Raw genomic sequence first — 13,846 nt, forward strand, 5'->3', positions numbered from 1 at the left:
CATTTTCCTCTGTCTCTACAGCTTTTACCTTGGCCAAATGCTTATCTCTGACCCCGATTACTATGGCTTCTTAATCAGTTCTGTCTCCACACTTGCCCTTTGGATTCATGTTCTACACTGCCATAATCGTGACCATTCTAAGTCACAAATTTGATAAGAACATTCCTTTGAGTTCTACTATAGTCCCCCAACACCTTCCTTATTCAAGCAATGCTCTGTAGCACAGCATAAAAGATTCTTCACTAACCCCTGCATGGTACTCTAGCTCCTATCTCACTATGCTCATCCTGCTCAGTCCATGGAACTCAACTAGTCATGGTTTCTTAAATGTACTAGGTCAACCCCTCTAGACCTTTGCAAATGTAGCTCCCTCCGTTATGAAACACCTCCCCTAACTTGTATTTGCCTAATTAGCCCTTACTTTCAAGAACACAGATAGATGTTACATCTTCCAAAAAAAATCTGCCAGTCCCCAAGCTCAAATACATAGTCTAGATGGGTGCTCTCTTCTCTCTCTCTCTCTTTCATACACTTTGTGCATCCCTTTCACAGAAATGTAATCATCTGCTTTCTTCTCTTTTACTAGACCAAAAGTTCTAGTGGTCTTGAGGACAGGGGTAGATTCTTATTCATTTTTATGCCCAGATCATGGCTACTACTGCATGTCTCAACACATATCTGTTGAATGAATGAGTGAGTAAATAAATTAACTAATTAATACTAATCCTTGCAGGGACATGTCCATGAACCAGGAGATAAACTAATATTTGTGCCACGAACTCCTCTGATCATCTACTGAGGCCTATGGGCCCCTCTCAGATTAATATTTCTAAATGCATAAAATAAAGTGCATGAGTTGACAAAGGCCACTAATTAGACTGAAATACATTAATAAATCAATTTTGTGATAATGTTTGCGCTTCTTTATTGAACAGCGAGATTCAGCAACAAGATTTAATCACTACTGTGATTTTAAAGTAGGAATGAGAGTAAAAGATATTCCCAGATCTTAAGTAATGGTGTGTGATATTAAAAATACTTTGGTTCCCAAAAGATAGATATAGAGACAGTAAAGCAACAAGCAGACTGTCAAATTACAGTGGAGAGGGGAGGAAGATCTGGGGGTGATAATAGATCAACCGAAGGACTTGTATACATGCATATAAGTACAACCAATGAACATAAAACTCTGGCGAGGGAGGGTAGGTATAAGAGGGAGGGAGGGGGGCAAAAAAAATCAATAAAATATATTTTTAAAAAATACCTTGGTTCCTATTGGTGACAAAGTCAGAGACACTGCTAATATTATTGTCATTTGTCACCTATATTCATAATTGGAGGAAATGCTAAATAATAAGTAGTTACAGATAAATAAAATAAAATGAGTAAATGAAAAAGTATTCCCATTCAAATTTGCCCCAATTAAGAACCTTTATTCAACAGAATTTCTTAGAAGGTGGGGCCCTTTGATAAAGTCCACAGAGGGCCTGAAGCAGATTCCATGGCTGGTATCACTGAACACTTGCCATGAGGTAGACTACATGCCTGTGTATGGACTGCAGATATATTAGGAGGCATTAGTTGCTGGACACTAAACTGTTCTCATGTTTTTAACTACTACTATTTTTAAAAAGTACTTGGGCTACTTTCTGTACTATTTGTAAACAAGGAACCATCACCAACCTGCAGCTTCCCCTAAATTCTGTGACTCTGTTGCTTAGTCTATGCCATCTATAATATCTATAATAATAAAAGCATAATATGCTAACTAGACTGGACGGCCTTCCAGACGAAGCCGGGGCTGCAAGGGAAGCCCGGGTCCTGGGTGCCAGAGGGAAGTTGGTGCCGGCAGCCGGGGAAAGGAAGGCCTACTCTTGCATGAATTTAGTGCATCGGGCCTCTAGTGGATATAATAATATCTTGCTGCAGGTCTTATTATGAGGAACAGTTAAGATCACATTTGCAAAGTGTTTAGCTAGTGCATTCAATAAATGGTAACCAGCAGTAGTAGTATTCCTAGATCCTACACAAGTTTAAGGCACCAGAAGCATTAGGGATAGCGTTAGGAGTGCTGCGTGCCACAACCCAGACTTACCACCAGGGCTCTTGACAAAATAACTTATTTCAGGAAAAGTGAAAGTGAGTGAGACTAGATTTCTAGCCTGAACTTGTAAATGGTCAATCTAGAACTACCAAGCACAACTTCTGGCTTATTATTCTCTTATCTGTCCTAAAACAAAGTCGTTTCTCAAAAACATGATTATATAAGTCTAGAAAGAAAACCTACATTTAATACAATAGTCTTGGCCAGGGTACATTTCACTTAAATGATAAAGACGATTCACCCTACCTGGTATTCTTCATAGGTGGCAATGTAATGTGTATATACATTGCACAGACCCGAAATAACGACAGTCATATCCCGCATCCCATAAGTTGCAAACTCCTGGGAGGGGGAAAGAGGTAGAGCCCAGTTAAGTTACTCTTCATCTTAAAGTTGATTATAATCCCAGTTATACTGAATCACATATGAATCATTAACAATATTCTCCCTACTGATTAAAACTGCCTGAGAATGCAGAAGTATCAGAGTCCTAGATAAAAGATATAACTCTGCACTATAGTTGGACAAATCAATGGATCTGTGAACATCTTAATGGTTATATTTGAAGACACAGAATCTTCTTATTACTAAAATAAAGATATTTTATCAATTCCCTATAAAATTATAATGGGAGGTTACTAGCTAATGACAGTAGCTATTCCCAGGCCCAAGTAATAAGGTATTTGTTGATTATGTCATTTTAAAACCATTTATAATACTTCTTGAATATAAATAAGATTATAAATAAAATACATAATTCTCAGTTAGTGTTAGATTTTATTTAGATAAGACTTTAAGATATTAAGATATTAAGATACTCACGTTATTTACCATTTAATCCATAAAACCATTATTAATTTTTAAATTATTAATACATAAATAATAATAATAAAATATTTTGACTAGAGTTCCTTTATATTTTTTAACTTATTCTTATACCACCAATATTTCATATTTACTTCTAACCATTACTTTCAAGAAGTATAAAAACTCTAGTTATTTTTAGCAAAGATTAATTTAAAAGGTATTAGATCATATGGCTAGAGAATTCTCTTCCAATTATAAATGCATAGATGTTATTTTATTTTTAACTTACTGCTTTAATTGCCTCCCGAAATCTTCGTCCAGACATGGTCCTGAGTGAAGAAAACAGAATTATCTAAGTGTTTTCCTACTTAGAATGTGTGCAAAGTATGCAAAATGACTTGTAGTAAAAGACAAAAAGTTATCCTGACTCATCACACAATCATAAAGTATGTAGGAACTCAATGACAAAGCTAAACTAAAGTTGAGCCTTTTTCCTGACTGTCATATCTTCAAAAACAAATTCTAAAATGAAAACAGATAATGTGAAAGGGGGGGGGGGAATCAATAAATATCACTAGCAAAAAATCACAATCATTTTTCATTTATTGATTCAACAAAATATATTGGTTATGTTCTTTGTTCCTAAGAGCTAAGGCAAGTAAAGAGTATATTGTTTCTGCCACAAAGACTTTACAATTTTATTCATTAACTTAATCCTTCATAAACTCTGAGCACCTACTACATACCAGGCCTACATACTAAGGATTAGCAGTGTGGAGCTAACATTCTAGGGAGGACAGAGGGTCAATAGGCAAATAAAAAAGGGAGAAGATAATAAGTGCTATGAAGAATATAAGGTAGGTTAAAGAATGAAAGCGAATGGTGGTGTCATTGTGGTGGTGATGGTGGTGCTGATGCTATAGTGATGTGGTAGTGGTGGGTGGAGGTGGTAGTGCTGATGCTGTAGTGATGTGGTAGTAGTGGTGGTGGTGGTAGTGGTGGTGGAGGCGGCAGTGGTGGAGGTGGGGGTGCTGATGGTGGTGTTGCTGATGCTGTATTGATGTGGTGGTGGTGAAGGCAGCAGTGGTGGGGGGGTTGGGTGGTGGTGGTAGAGGCAGTGGTGGGTGAAGACAATGTTACATAGCATAAGCAGGACTGACATCTGTTAGAGCTCTGAGCAGAAAACTGAAGGAACAAAAGAGTTGGCCGTGGGGATTACCAGAATGCAAGTGTTTCAGGGAGAAGAAACTGTAAGTTCAAAAGTGCTAAGACAGGAGCATGCTTGATGAGTCTGGGAACTGCAATGAAGCTCAAGTGTCTGAAGCAGGGGAGAGAGGGGAGAGTCAGATGAAATCAGACCAACAAGGTTGCTGAGGAGATCACATAGGGCCCTTAGGCTATTGTAAGGGTCCGAGGATTCACCTAGGGTGAAATGGGAAGCCAGTGGACGGTTTTGAGAGGACATGGTTTAACTTATGTTTTAAAGGACTTCCTCCAGCTGTGGTGTTGATAAACTACTCTAGAGAAGAAAGGCAGGAAGCAAGAAGGCAAGGCAGGAGTAATAATGGTCGATCAGGGCAAGGGTGGGGAGAGAGCAATAATAGAGAGTATTGGGAAGAATGTACAGAACTTTCTGAAGAATAGAAAGTGAGGGGAAAATGGAAAAGAAAGAATTCAGGGATGACTCCTAGATTTAGGACTGAGCAATAGGAAAGCTATAAACTTGCCTCTTACTAAGATAGGAAAGGTTGGGTGAGGAGGAAACTTAAAACATTCTTTCATGCTTTTAAAACCTAGAGTAATTATTTCAAGAGTCTGTATTTTAATATTACTTTAAGTCTTTCTACTGACATCATAATTCACATCATTTTATTTATTTATTTTTAAATATATTTTATTGATTTTTTACAGAGAGGAAGGGAGAGAGATAGAGAGCTAGAAACGTTGATGAGAGAGAGACATCGACCAGCTGCCTCCTGCACACTCCCTACCGGGGATGTGCCCACAACCAACGTACATGGCCCTGACCGGAATCGAACCTGGGACCTCTCAGTCCGCAGACCGACGCTCTACCACTGAGCCAAACCGGTTTCGCCATCATAATTCACATCATTTTAATTTGGAACGATACGTTTTCCAATTTTTATATTTGCTTCAAGTGACACACTAGGAACAAGCACAAAGAGGTCTATTCTTCTGAGTTCCCGCCAAAGAGGGTGGGAATATTTGTCAGTGGTACCAAATAAGTGCAGTGAGATACAAAGGAGTCAGTACAGAATTATCTGCCCATGTTTAGTGATTCCAACAGAAACACATATACAATAACTGACTTTATAAAAGTTGCAACTCTTTTTTTAACCCTCACTGGAGAATATGTTTTTATTAATTTTGAGAGAGAGAGAGAGAGAGAAAGAGAGAGAGAGAGAGAGAGAGAGAGAGAGAGAGAGAGAGAGAGAGAGAGAGAGTGCTATTAATTGGTTGCTTCCCATCTAGGGATCAAACCCAAAACCTAGGTCTGTGCCCTGACTGGGAATCGAACCCAAACATTTTGGAGTACGGGACCACCTGGCCAGGCCATAATAATTACATTTTTTAACTACAAAGTAAAAAAGAAGGACTTACGTAAGCTCCCCAGGAATAGCAGTTATGGCCAAGGACCCAAGAGTAATGATCTGAATGTCAACAATATCCGGGTGCCAGGGATGAGGTTTGGACAGCTAAGAACCCAAAATACGAACACTGTGTTAGGAATATTATTCTTTCTATGATCGAGAGACATGTGGTGATCACAGAAGTTTCTTTATTAAAGGGTGCAAAATGTTTGCTGCTGCTTTTGGTGTCTCATACCATCATAGATTTTATTTCTAATTCATGATATAACATTAAGTATTTTATCTAGTCATACATAACATGTAAATCTCAAATGTGAATGCCCCATTAAGCTGGACGTATTTTCTCATCAAGGTGTCTGGTGGATGTCACTGTAGAATCACAATGTGTAACCGATGACCAAGGCCCTATTAGAATACAGTGGTGACTCTCCTTGTACAAAACAAATTAAGTAACTCCATCATTTGGAATAGCTTCACTTAATAACGTCTTACTCTAAAAGCACTTCAAATTTTCAGTTACCAAGTATTGCCTTACTTTCCACATTTTCTCCAAGAAAATCTATCCTTTTCCATACTCAAATGAGTGTAGAATCTTTCCCTCTATCCCTTCCCTTTCCTCTCCTTCTTCTTCCTGAAAAATTTTAATTGAATATTGGGAGGGAGGGAACTCTATTTAAATTGTCAATAGTTCATATCATAAGCACTGGCATCGCACTTTGACATTTAGAATGTGAAAATCCATGTTCCAAAGGAATAGGAAAAGAATGTTGCTTTAGGTAATAACATTGCCTGACGTGAGAAAACGGAGACACGGACATGTTCCTTTTTATAGGGACTGAGATGCTCTTCTCTGCAGAGAATTCTGTGTGTACTTCTGTCCAGGAGGTAACATAATGAATCTTAAGTAAGACACCAGTTATTTTTATTCTTCCTTTTTCTGTATTCTAATTGTTTCAGTTATTTATCATAAATTCAAAGTTACAATATTTAATAATCATACCCCTTATTTTTTAGACTCACAGCATCCATACTTTTGACATAAAATATTTTGATGTGGGATTATCTGAATAAGACCTCCCATGGAAAATCAGGTATACCATTCACATCCGACCATTCATAATTTTTAAAAAACAATATACTAATTTCAACATGATAACAAAAAAATGTGTTACCTCTCCAGTGTGAATAAGGACTGGCTTTGGTTTATGACACTCTTTGATTTCATCAGATGGCTTGCCCAAGATCTGATTCCGAAGACTTTCCCAAAATGGATCTGGTACTGTTGTCCCTGTTAGGAATGTTTTAATTAATATGACTCCAATCCTCTGGGAAAATGTCATCATTTCGACAGCTGTTGTACAACAATGCTCTCAGGAGTTTCAGAGATTTCACTAAGATTGTTATTTAATGATTCCAAGACAGTCTGAATAATAGAAGCAGCAAAATTTCCTGTGCATCCTAAAATAGGAGCCATTATTTAATTAGATCTTCAGTGTGGTTGATAGAATAAAAGAATATATTTTGCTCAGCATCCTTAAAGTTTTGTTTCTATTGCTCCTTTTCTTCCACATTCCAAGTAAAAATGGTATGATATAATTCACTGTAGATTTTCCATTTTGAAAACTAAAAATGACACCTCCAATTTGAGGTACCAGTTGTTTGGCTTGGGGTCCCTAAAAAGGCCTTTCTTGAATCCCCACTTACTTGTCCACACACACACACACACACACACACACACACACACACAATCAGTAAAAAACAAACTCCTAGCCTAAAACCCATAATCTTGGGAAAAGTTATGTTAACTATAAAACCTATCGACTTAGAATCTATAATCCAGTAGGAAAATATAACAATTATAAACGTATGTGGGTCTAATAAAAGAGCATCCAAAGTACATAAACCAGCCTTTAAGTCCAGTGAAATCAGAATCAAGTTATAAAACCTAAAACAATCAGTTCTAAATTAAGGAAGATCCTGGAAACACACACAGGAAGGGGATCTGGGACCAGATTCGTTAGGCTCCTCAAGGCCTCTGCCCTGAGGGATTTTGGCTTCAGGAAAGGGGTAAGGAACAGAGACACTAATAACAAACTGGAAGAGCCGACTCATGTTGTTGAAGGTACAATGACAACTCCCTTCTGCACCCCTAAACTCCCCTTGCCCAAGCACAATTTAAAATTATTCACCCACAGACTGAAATGCAAAGAGGATTTGTCTCTGGTTCTATTTGAATGCGTGGAAAGCTGAGTGACCGAAGACACCCGTCCCTGAGGAATCAGATTGTCATGTACAAACCTGGAGTTCCCACACACCCCTGAATTTGGAAAGAAACATGGTACATGCATGGGCTACAAGTAAACTCTCCTCGGGGACACCACCCCAGAGCGCCAGAAGCTGGGGCCACAGATTCCATTCGTCGGCACCTCACCCTGCGTGAAGTTGAAGGCCCCAGCTCCATCGATGGTGCCAGCTGCGAAACTGTAGCCCAGCGCTGGTTTGCATGTCTTTGCCTATAGGAAAGATTTTTTAGGACAAAAAAGGAGAAAAGAAACAGAAGTTAAACTTCCACCAATGCTGAGATCAGCCCTGAGTTTTACCCTCGTGGCACCGTCAGCGTGGCTCAGCAAAACTTACCGTGTGTGTGGAATTGAGTGGGACGGTGACATCTGTCATATTCACCCACTGATGAGCCGAAATCAGTGGTCCCGTTAACTCATGGGAAGCCAAGGTATACAGTGCCTAGAAAACCCACAGAAGCTCGCTGTTAAGAGCAAAAATCTAAAATGAACACTACCCCTGTATCCAGTAAGCACCAATTTGGAGAAGGATCTCTCAGACACATTTTATTCTGCTGGGTCCTTAGCAGTAGCCACTACTCAGGTGACCTCTCTGCCAACCTGTTGCCTCCCTGAAGACTGAAGGCCCTGGATGGTTGACCCATGCTTTTCCCCACAAAGATGAAACCGTAGTGATCCAGGATGAGGCACAAAAGACCCCAATATCACTGGAAAGACGGTCAAGAAAATGTAAGATGAGAAGTAGGAGGGCTGAGTGACTTTCTTAGCCAGAAAAAGAGTGTACTCTCGGGCATCCTCAGTCCTCGAGTCCTCTGGCAGGGCTGGCTTGAGGAGATACCAAGGGGCGGCTTGGAAACTTTAGGCCCCACTTCATCTGCATAAACTCCCCTAACACCTCCTCCTCTTTGATGATCTTCCCCTCCCCACCCCCCCAATGTGGTCAACTAATGCTTTTACAATCTTATGGGAAAAGGGAGTCAACACGTGATTACAAATGTTTCTTTTTACTGATCTATATCATACAACAAATCCTGCTTCAGTCCAAGTCCCTTTGCCAGAGATCTAACTCATTTCCACACCATCCCAGTTCCAGCTGCCACCTAGGAGCTGGGAGCTGGGAGCTGAGTGGCCCCAGAGGCAGCTGCCTCCCTGGGGAGGAGGAAAGTTGTGGCTTGCTGAGAAGAGAAGGCAGAATGTGGGCCAAATCCTGCTGGCTCTCAGGCCCAGAAAGATAACAACATTTCTGACACCTAATTGTGTCACAATGCACTCCCTAAATAGAATCTGTTAATTTAGAGCAATCCACTGATAACACCACAGTGATTAAAAAGAAACTGCAGCAGATAGGGCTGGCTAGTGTCTAGTGTTTTTAAAGGTGCTTTTGATCCTCTTTAATTGCTGCTGAAACATTTTAGAACCCTTGGCATGTGAGTGTGCAACAAAGGAATAAGCAAGCTATGAAAAGGAAGAGACTTAATTCTCATTATCAGAGATATCTCAGCTCTCCACCTCATCCTTTGTCTTTTAAGTCACAAATATGTCTCCATTGAAGCTGACACATAACATGGGACTAAAGGAAAGATCAAATTTAGAAGAGGGAAGAGATTAGAGCAAATCATAGTAATCTCGCTGAAGACCAGGTTCTTTCCTCATTAAAAAAAAAAAAAAAAAAAAAAAAAAAAAAAAGTTAAGAAAATATTAGATGGATGATCTTTGCCATATCAAAGAAGACTAGAATTCATGTGACTCCAAACTGTGAGAGCAGAGAGTTGTGGGGCCCAGCTTTGTGTTGTCACCAAAGAAAACATTAAGAAATGCATCACCATTAAACCAGTATTACATGAAATGTTGAAGGGTATTCTTTAAAAAGAATAAGAAAAGATTAAAAAATTAAAAATAAATAAATAAATAAACAATAAAATAAATAAATATCTATCTATCAACAATTGAATCTAAAAATAAAAATAAACAAATAAGAAATCTAACGAACAAAATAACCTGATGAACAAAACAGCATCAGAAGTATGGAAACATGAAACAGACTGACGAATCTCAGAGGGAAGGAGGAGGGTAAGAAGAGATTAACCAAAGATTTTATGTGCATATATGCATCATCTATGGACACAGACAGTAGGTTGGTGAAGGCCTGGGGCGGGGCGGGGCGGGAACCAGGTGGAGGGAGACAATGGGAGGAAAAAGGAGGACATCTATAATATCAACAATAAAGATTTTTTAAAAGAAATGGCTGTGATTTGGCAGGCAAATCCCCAAGAGATTTCTGAGCCTCTGAAACAGTCTGGTCATATATACCATGCTAATTGAAAACCTCACAATCTAGCTAGTATCCCACTGCCGAAGCAAGCCCTCTGGCAGAAGTAAAATGTACTTCCTGTAAGTGGCTGGACCAGACAGTCAGAGAGAGATTCCTGTGTGGCTTGTGCAAGAAACCTTCCCAACTGCCCTGCAGCAGCAGCTAGCTTTCCAGACCCTTTGGTGCTGCTTGAGCTATTGTCTTCCTCACAGTTAGGGACTTCCTAAAGAACAATGTTAGCAGATCTTCAAGAACAATCCTAGATAATAAAGAGCTAATATGCTAATGAGACCAAACAATCCTCCAGGTGACCTTTCAGACAACCTTCCAACCATCTGGACAACCTTGTGGATGAAGCCAGGGCTATGAGGGCAAGGCAGCCCAGGCCTTGAGGACCGAGCCCCTTGCACAAATTTTGTGCATCGAGCCTCTAGTTTTAAATGAAGATCAAACAGTGGGTGCACTGCTTACCGAAGCTCTCTGGTGTAGGATCCGTCCTATAATTTGCGTGCTGTCGAGCATATTCTGTCCAGGTCCCCTAGACATGCACATGGAAGACTGGAACAAAATGAAACAGATGTGTTCTTGGTGAATAAAGCAGGTATTTTATGGCTGGCTGGTGTGGCTCAGTGGTTGAGCTTTGATCTATGAGCCAGAAGGTCACGGTTCAATTCCAAGTCAGGGTATATGCTGGGATAGCAGGCTCCATCCCTAGTAGGGGATGTGTAGGAGGCAACTGATCAATGATTTCCTGTCATCATTGATGTTTCTATCTCTCTCCCCCTCTCCCTTCCTCTCTGAAATCAATACAAACATATTTTTTAAAAGCAATTATTTTAAGAAATGGACAATTACAAGTGAATCTAAGCAAATATAACTGTAATCACAATAAATATACATTAAGTACTGACTTTTTTTTTAGTCAACATCATGTTTTATGAGTTTTTCCCACTTCAAGTATTCCAACAGAAGACATTAAGTTGATGCAAAATATTCTGTTGCAAATAAGTATAATGTTTTAACCATCTCATCTATGAATTGTGTCATTTAGTAAGTAGTTATCAAATCTACTGTGAATTAATAATGTGTAGAAATTTTGCAAATAAAGGGTAACAAAGAATACTTTCTACATAAAAATAGTAATATGTATGTAATAGAAAAGTGTAATTGTTGAAACTATATTGCTCATTGGGTGGGGTTGATTGGAATAAAGTAAACAGCCCAGAAATAGTGTTAAATAAAAGCAATATCACAGGTGAAATGTTCTTTAAATACAAAGAATAAGAACCAGAAATGAGCATCTGCTGCTCATATCCAACCTAAATGAGCTTGAGGGAGGGGAGCAGCAATTAAATAAATGGTGGTACAGTCTCATTTGTCTTTGAAACTTACCACACTGATTCATAAAAATATTTTTTAAGACGATGTTGAGTGGAAAACTGAAATCCTGGACCAATAAAAAAAATCAACAAGTAAGTTATAAATGTTGTTTGTGGTTGTGCACATACATAGGAAGTCATTAGATGGGTAACTGCTGGAAAGGGGGAGGGGCAGGATGAGGTGAACAGGGCCTTTCTCTGCTTTCATTCTGACTGCAAGATTTTTGCGATTTTAAAAGAAAAATTTGATCTTATATTGTTTTTGTGTGTGTGGTTTGTTGTTGTTTTTTTAAACCATAGTTTTACCAATGAGTGAGCCATGTTTCAGGCAGACCATTTGGGGTTCTGTTACCACAGAAATGCCAAGGCATCATGCTTCAGGTGGTCCGCATTTGGGGAAGGATATTTAGTCTCTGACATTTCCTAAATTGCCTCACCATTCAAAAAACTTCACAGTCACATAGCAAGTTATAATTTTATCTCACTGACATTTCGTGGGTGCTTTCGAGAAGAGCAGTTGATAGAAGTAAGAAGGCCGGTGTATACTTGAGGAAAACCTACTTGTAAATGAATGATGAATATTCAAACATAAAAACATGCAAAAACAAAGATTTCCCGGCATTGATACCTACCCCACCAACGGGACAAGTGCTGTTCGCGTTATCACAGGACTCCCCTGTGTTGACGCAATGTGGGCCGAGAATGTTGGGGGACACATCTCCGAGGTTTGATGAAGCGAAGGCTGCCACAAATGGCCCCTGCCAAGAGAAACAGCCAATTGCCTTTTATTCTTTCTTCCCCTCTCCTCTCATTCAAAATGCAAACATTCCATCTGATTTGGTAAATTATTCAGAACCATTTGTACACAATAGAAAGAAGATGTACATACAATATTCTAAGGAAATGCCTTAATCTTGAAAAGGCTCCCAGCAAAGACAGTGTTCTTACAATTACTCAAAACTTTCCAATTGTCAACAGAGCAGTTTCAATCAGGAGAGTTTCAAATCTGTGCCTCAGACAGAAGCATGCAGACAAGGAACACAGTGTGCCACAGCAAGTTACAAAATGCTGAAATGTCAATTTTGTCTCTGGTGTTGAACCTAGAGATCCAAGATGCATTTGCCCTTTAAAAATAAATATTGTATTGGCTTAAAAAGAGCAGAGCCAATCCAGACTCTCCTGTTGTGAAACTGAACCTAAATACAGAATCCACCATCCAGGCTTGTGCTTCCACTCATCTTTTCTCTCTCTCTCTTCAACCTGAAGTAACAACACATAACCGTTAAGAATGGTACAAGGCAGTAACCTCAAGCCATTGTTCTGCCATTCTGTCCTTTCTCTCTCTCTTTCTCTCTCTCTTTTGGTTGGAACTATTCCAAGTGACTTTTTTATTGCATTTATTGAGGTGACATTGGTTAATAAAATTATATAGGTTTCAAGTGTATGATTCTGTAATATATTATCTATATATTGCATTGTGTTCACCACATAAAATGGTTCTGTCACCATTTGTGACCCTTCTACCCTCTTCTACCTGTCTCCACCCCCTTCCCTCTGGTAATCTCCATATTATTACTTGTGTTTATGAGTTTTGGGGGGTTGGTGGGTTTTTGTTTTTTTCTTCACCTTTTTCAACCAGCCTCCTAACTTCCTTTCCCTCTGACAGCTGTCAGTCTGTTCTCTGTATCTATGAGTCTGTTTCTATTTTGTTTGTTTATACCATTGCATCTTGAATGTCTTAAATTTTCTTAGAAAAAGTAAGCAAGTATCAGAGATCATGATGCTAAAAAGATAATTTATTTCAAAGTGCCTAGCACCTAGCCAATGATCATAAATGAGAACCTCCTTTCTTTTCCCTACAATACAGGCTAAGGTGAAAAAAAAAAAATACTGTTTTGTCAACAAAGGATCGAAAAGATCACATCAAATGTTCATGGATCAGTATCTTCATAACAAAGCATTATTCTAGTCAAGAGTATGGGGCTCTCATCCCATCATACACCCTGCATTCTAGGGCTTTGGTGCTGATGGCAAGCAGACACGTTCCCTCCTCCCACCTATCTAGCTGTAGTCTTTCTTGTACACAGATCTGAGCAGCACCTGGAGTACATGGACTAGGTTCCTGGCCCTCATCTCTGATCTGGTCACTCACTGAGTTTCAAAGTTACAAACAATTCTGATGGATTAGGCCTGACTCTGACTTAGGTCTTATTACAGGAAAATAAAACAATGTCCTAGAAAGGAAATTCACCATGAAGAGGGATGTCTGGCCCAGTGAAAAGAACTTGGCATCTGTCCTCATTCAGATTATTATACCATTAAAAAGACGCTTA

The 13,846-nt window shown here is 39.2% G+C and overlaps 1 protein-coding gene across 1 annotated transcript in view; it reads right to left on the bottom strand.

Moving 5' to 3' along the window:
- Positions 1-13,846, bottom strand: part of ASAH2 (N-acylsphingosine amidohydrolase 2) — a 58,537-nt gene that overhangs the window by 11,692 nt on the left and 32,999 nt on the right. Inside the window, exons 10-17 of the mRNA XM_084903337.1 lie at positions 12,146-12,271; positions 10,606-10,692; positions 8,161-8,265; positions 7,955-8,036; positions 6,696-6,811; positions 5,534-5,628; positions 3,201-3,240; positions 2,351-2,446 (exon numbers count right to left, since the gene is read on the bottom strand). Of these exons, the coding sequence (XP_084759463.1) occupies positions 2,351-2,446; positions 3,201-3,240; positions 5,534-5,628; positions 6,696-6,811; positions 7,955-8,036; positions 8,161-8,265; positions 10,606-10,692; positions 12,146-12,271 (747 nt within the window). The remainder of the gene's footprint in view (positions 1-2,350; positions 2,447-3,200; positions 3,241-5,533; positions 5,629-6,695; positions 6,812-7,954; positions 8,037-8,160; positions 8,266-10,605; positions 10,693-12,145; positions 12,272-13,846) is intronic.

This window comes from Pipistrellus hanaki, assembly GCF_964339955.1.
Source record: "Pipistrellus hanaki genome assembly, chromosome: 14".
Lineage (NCBI taxonomy): Eukaryota > Metazoa > Chordata > Mammalia > Chiroptera > Vespertilionidae > Pipistrellus > Pipistrellus hanaki.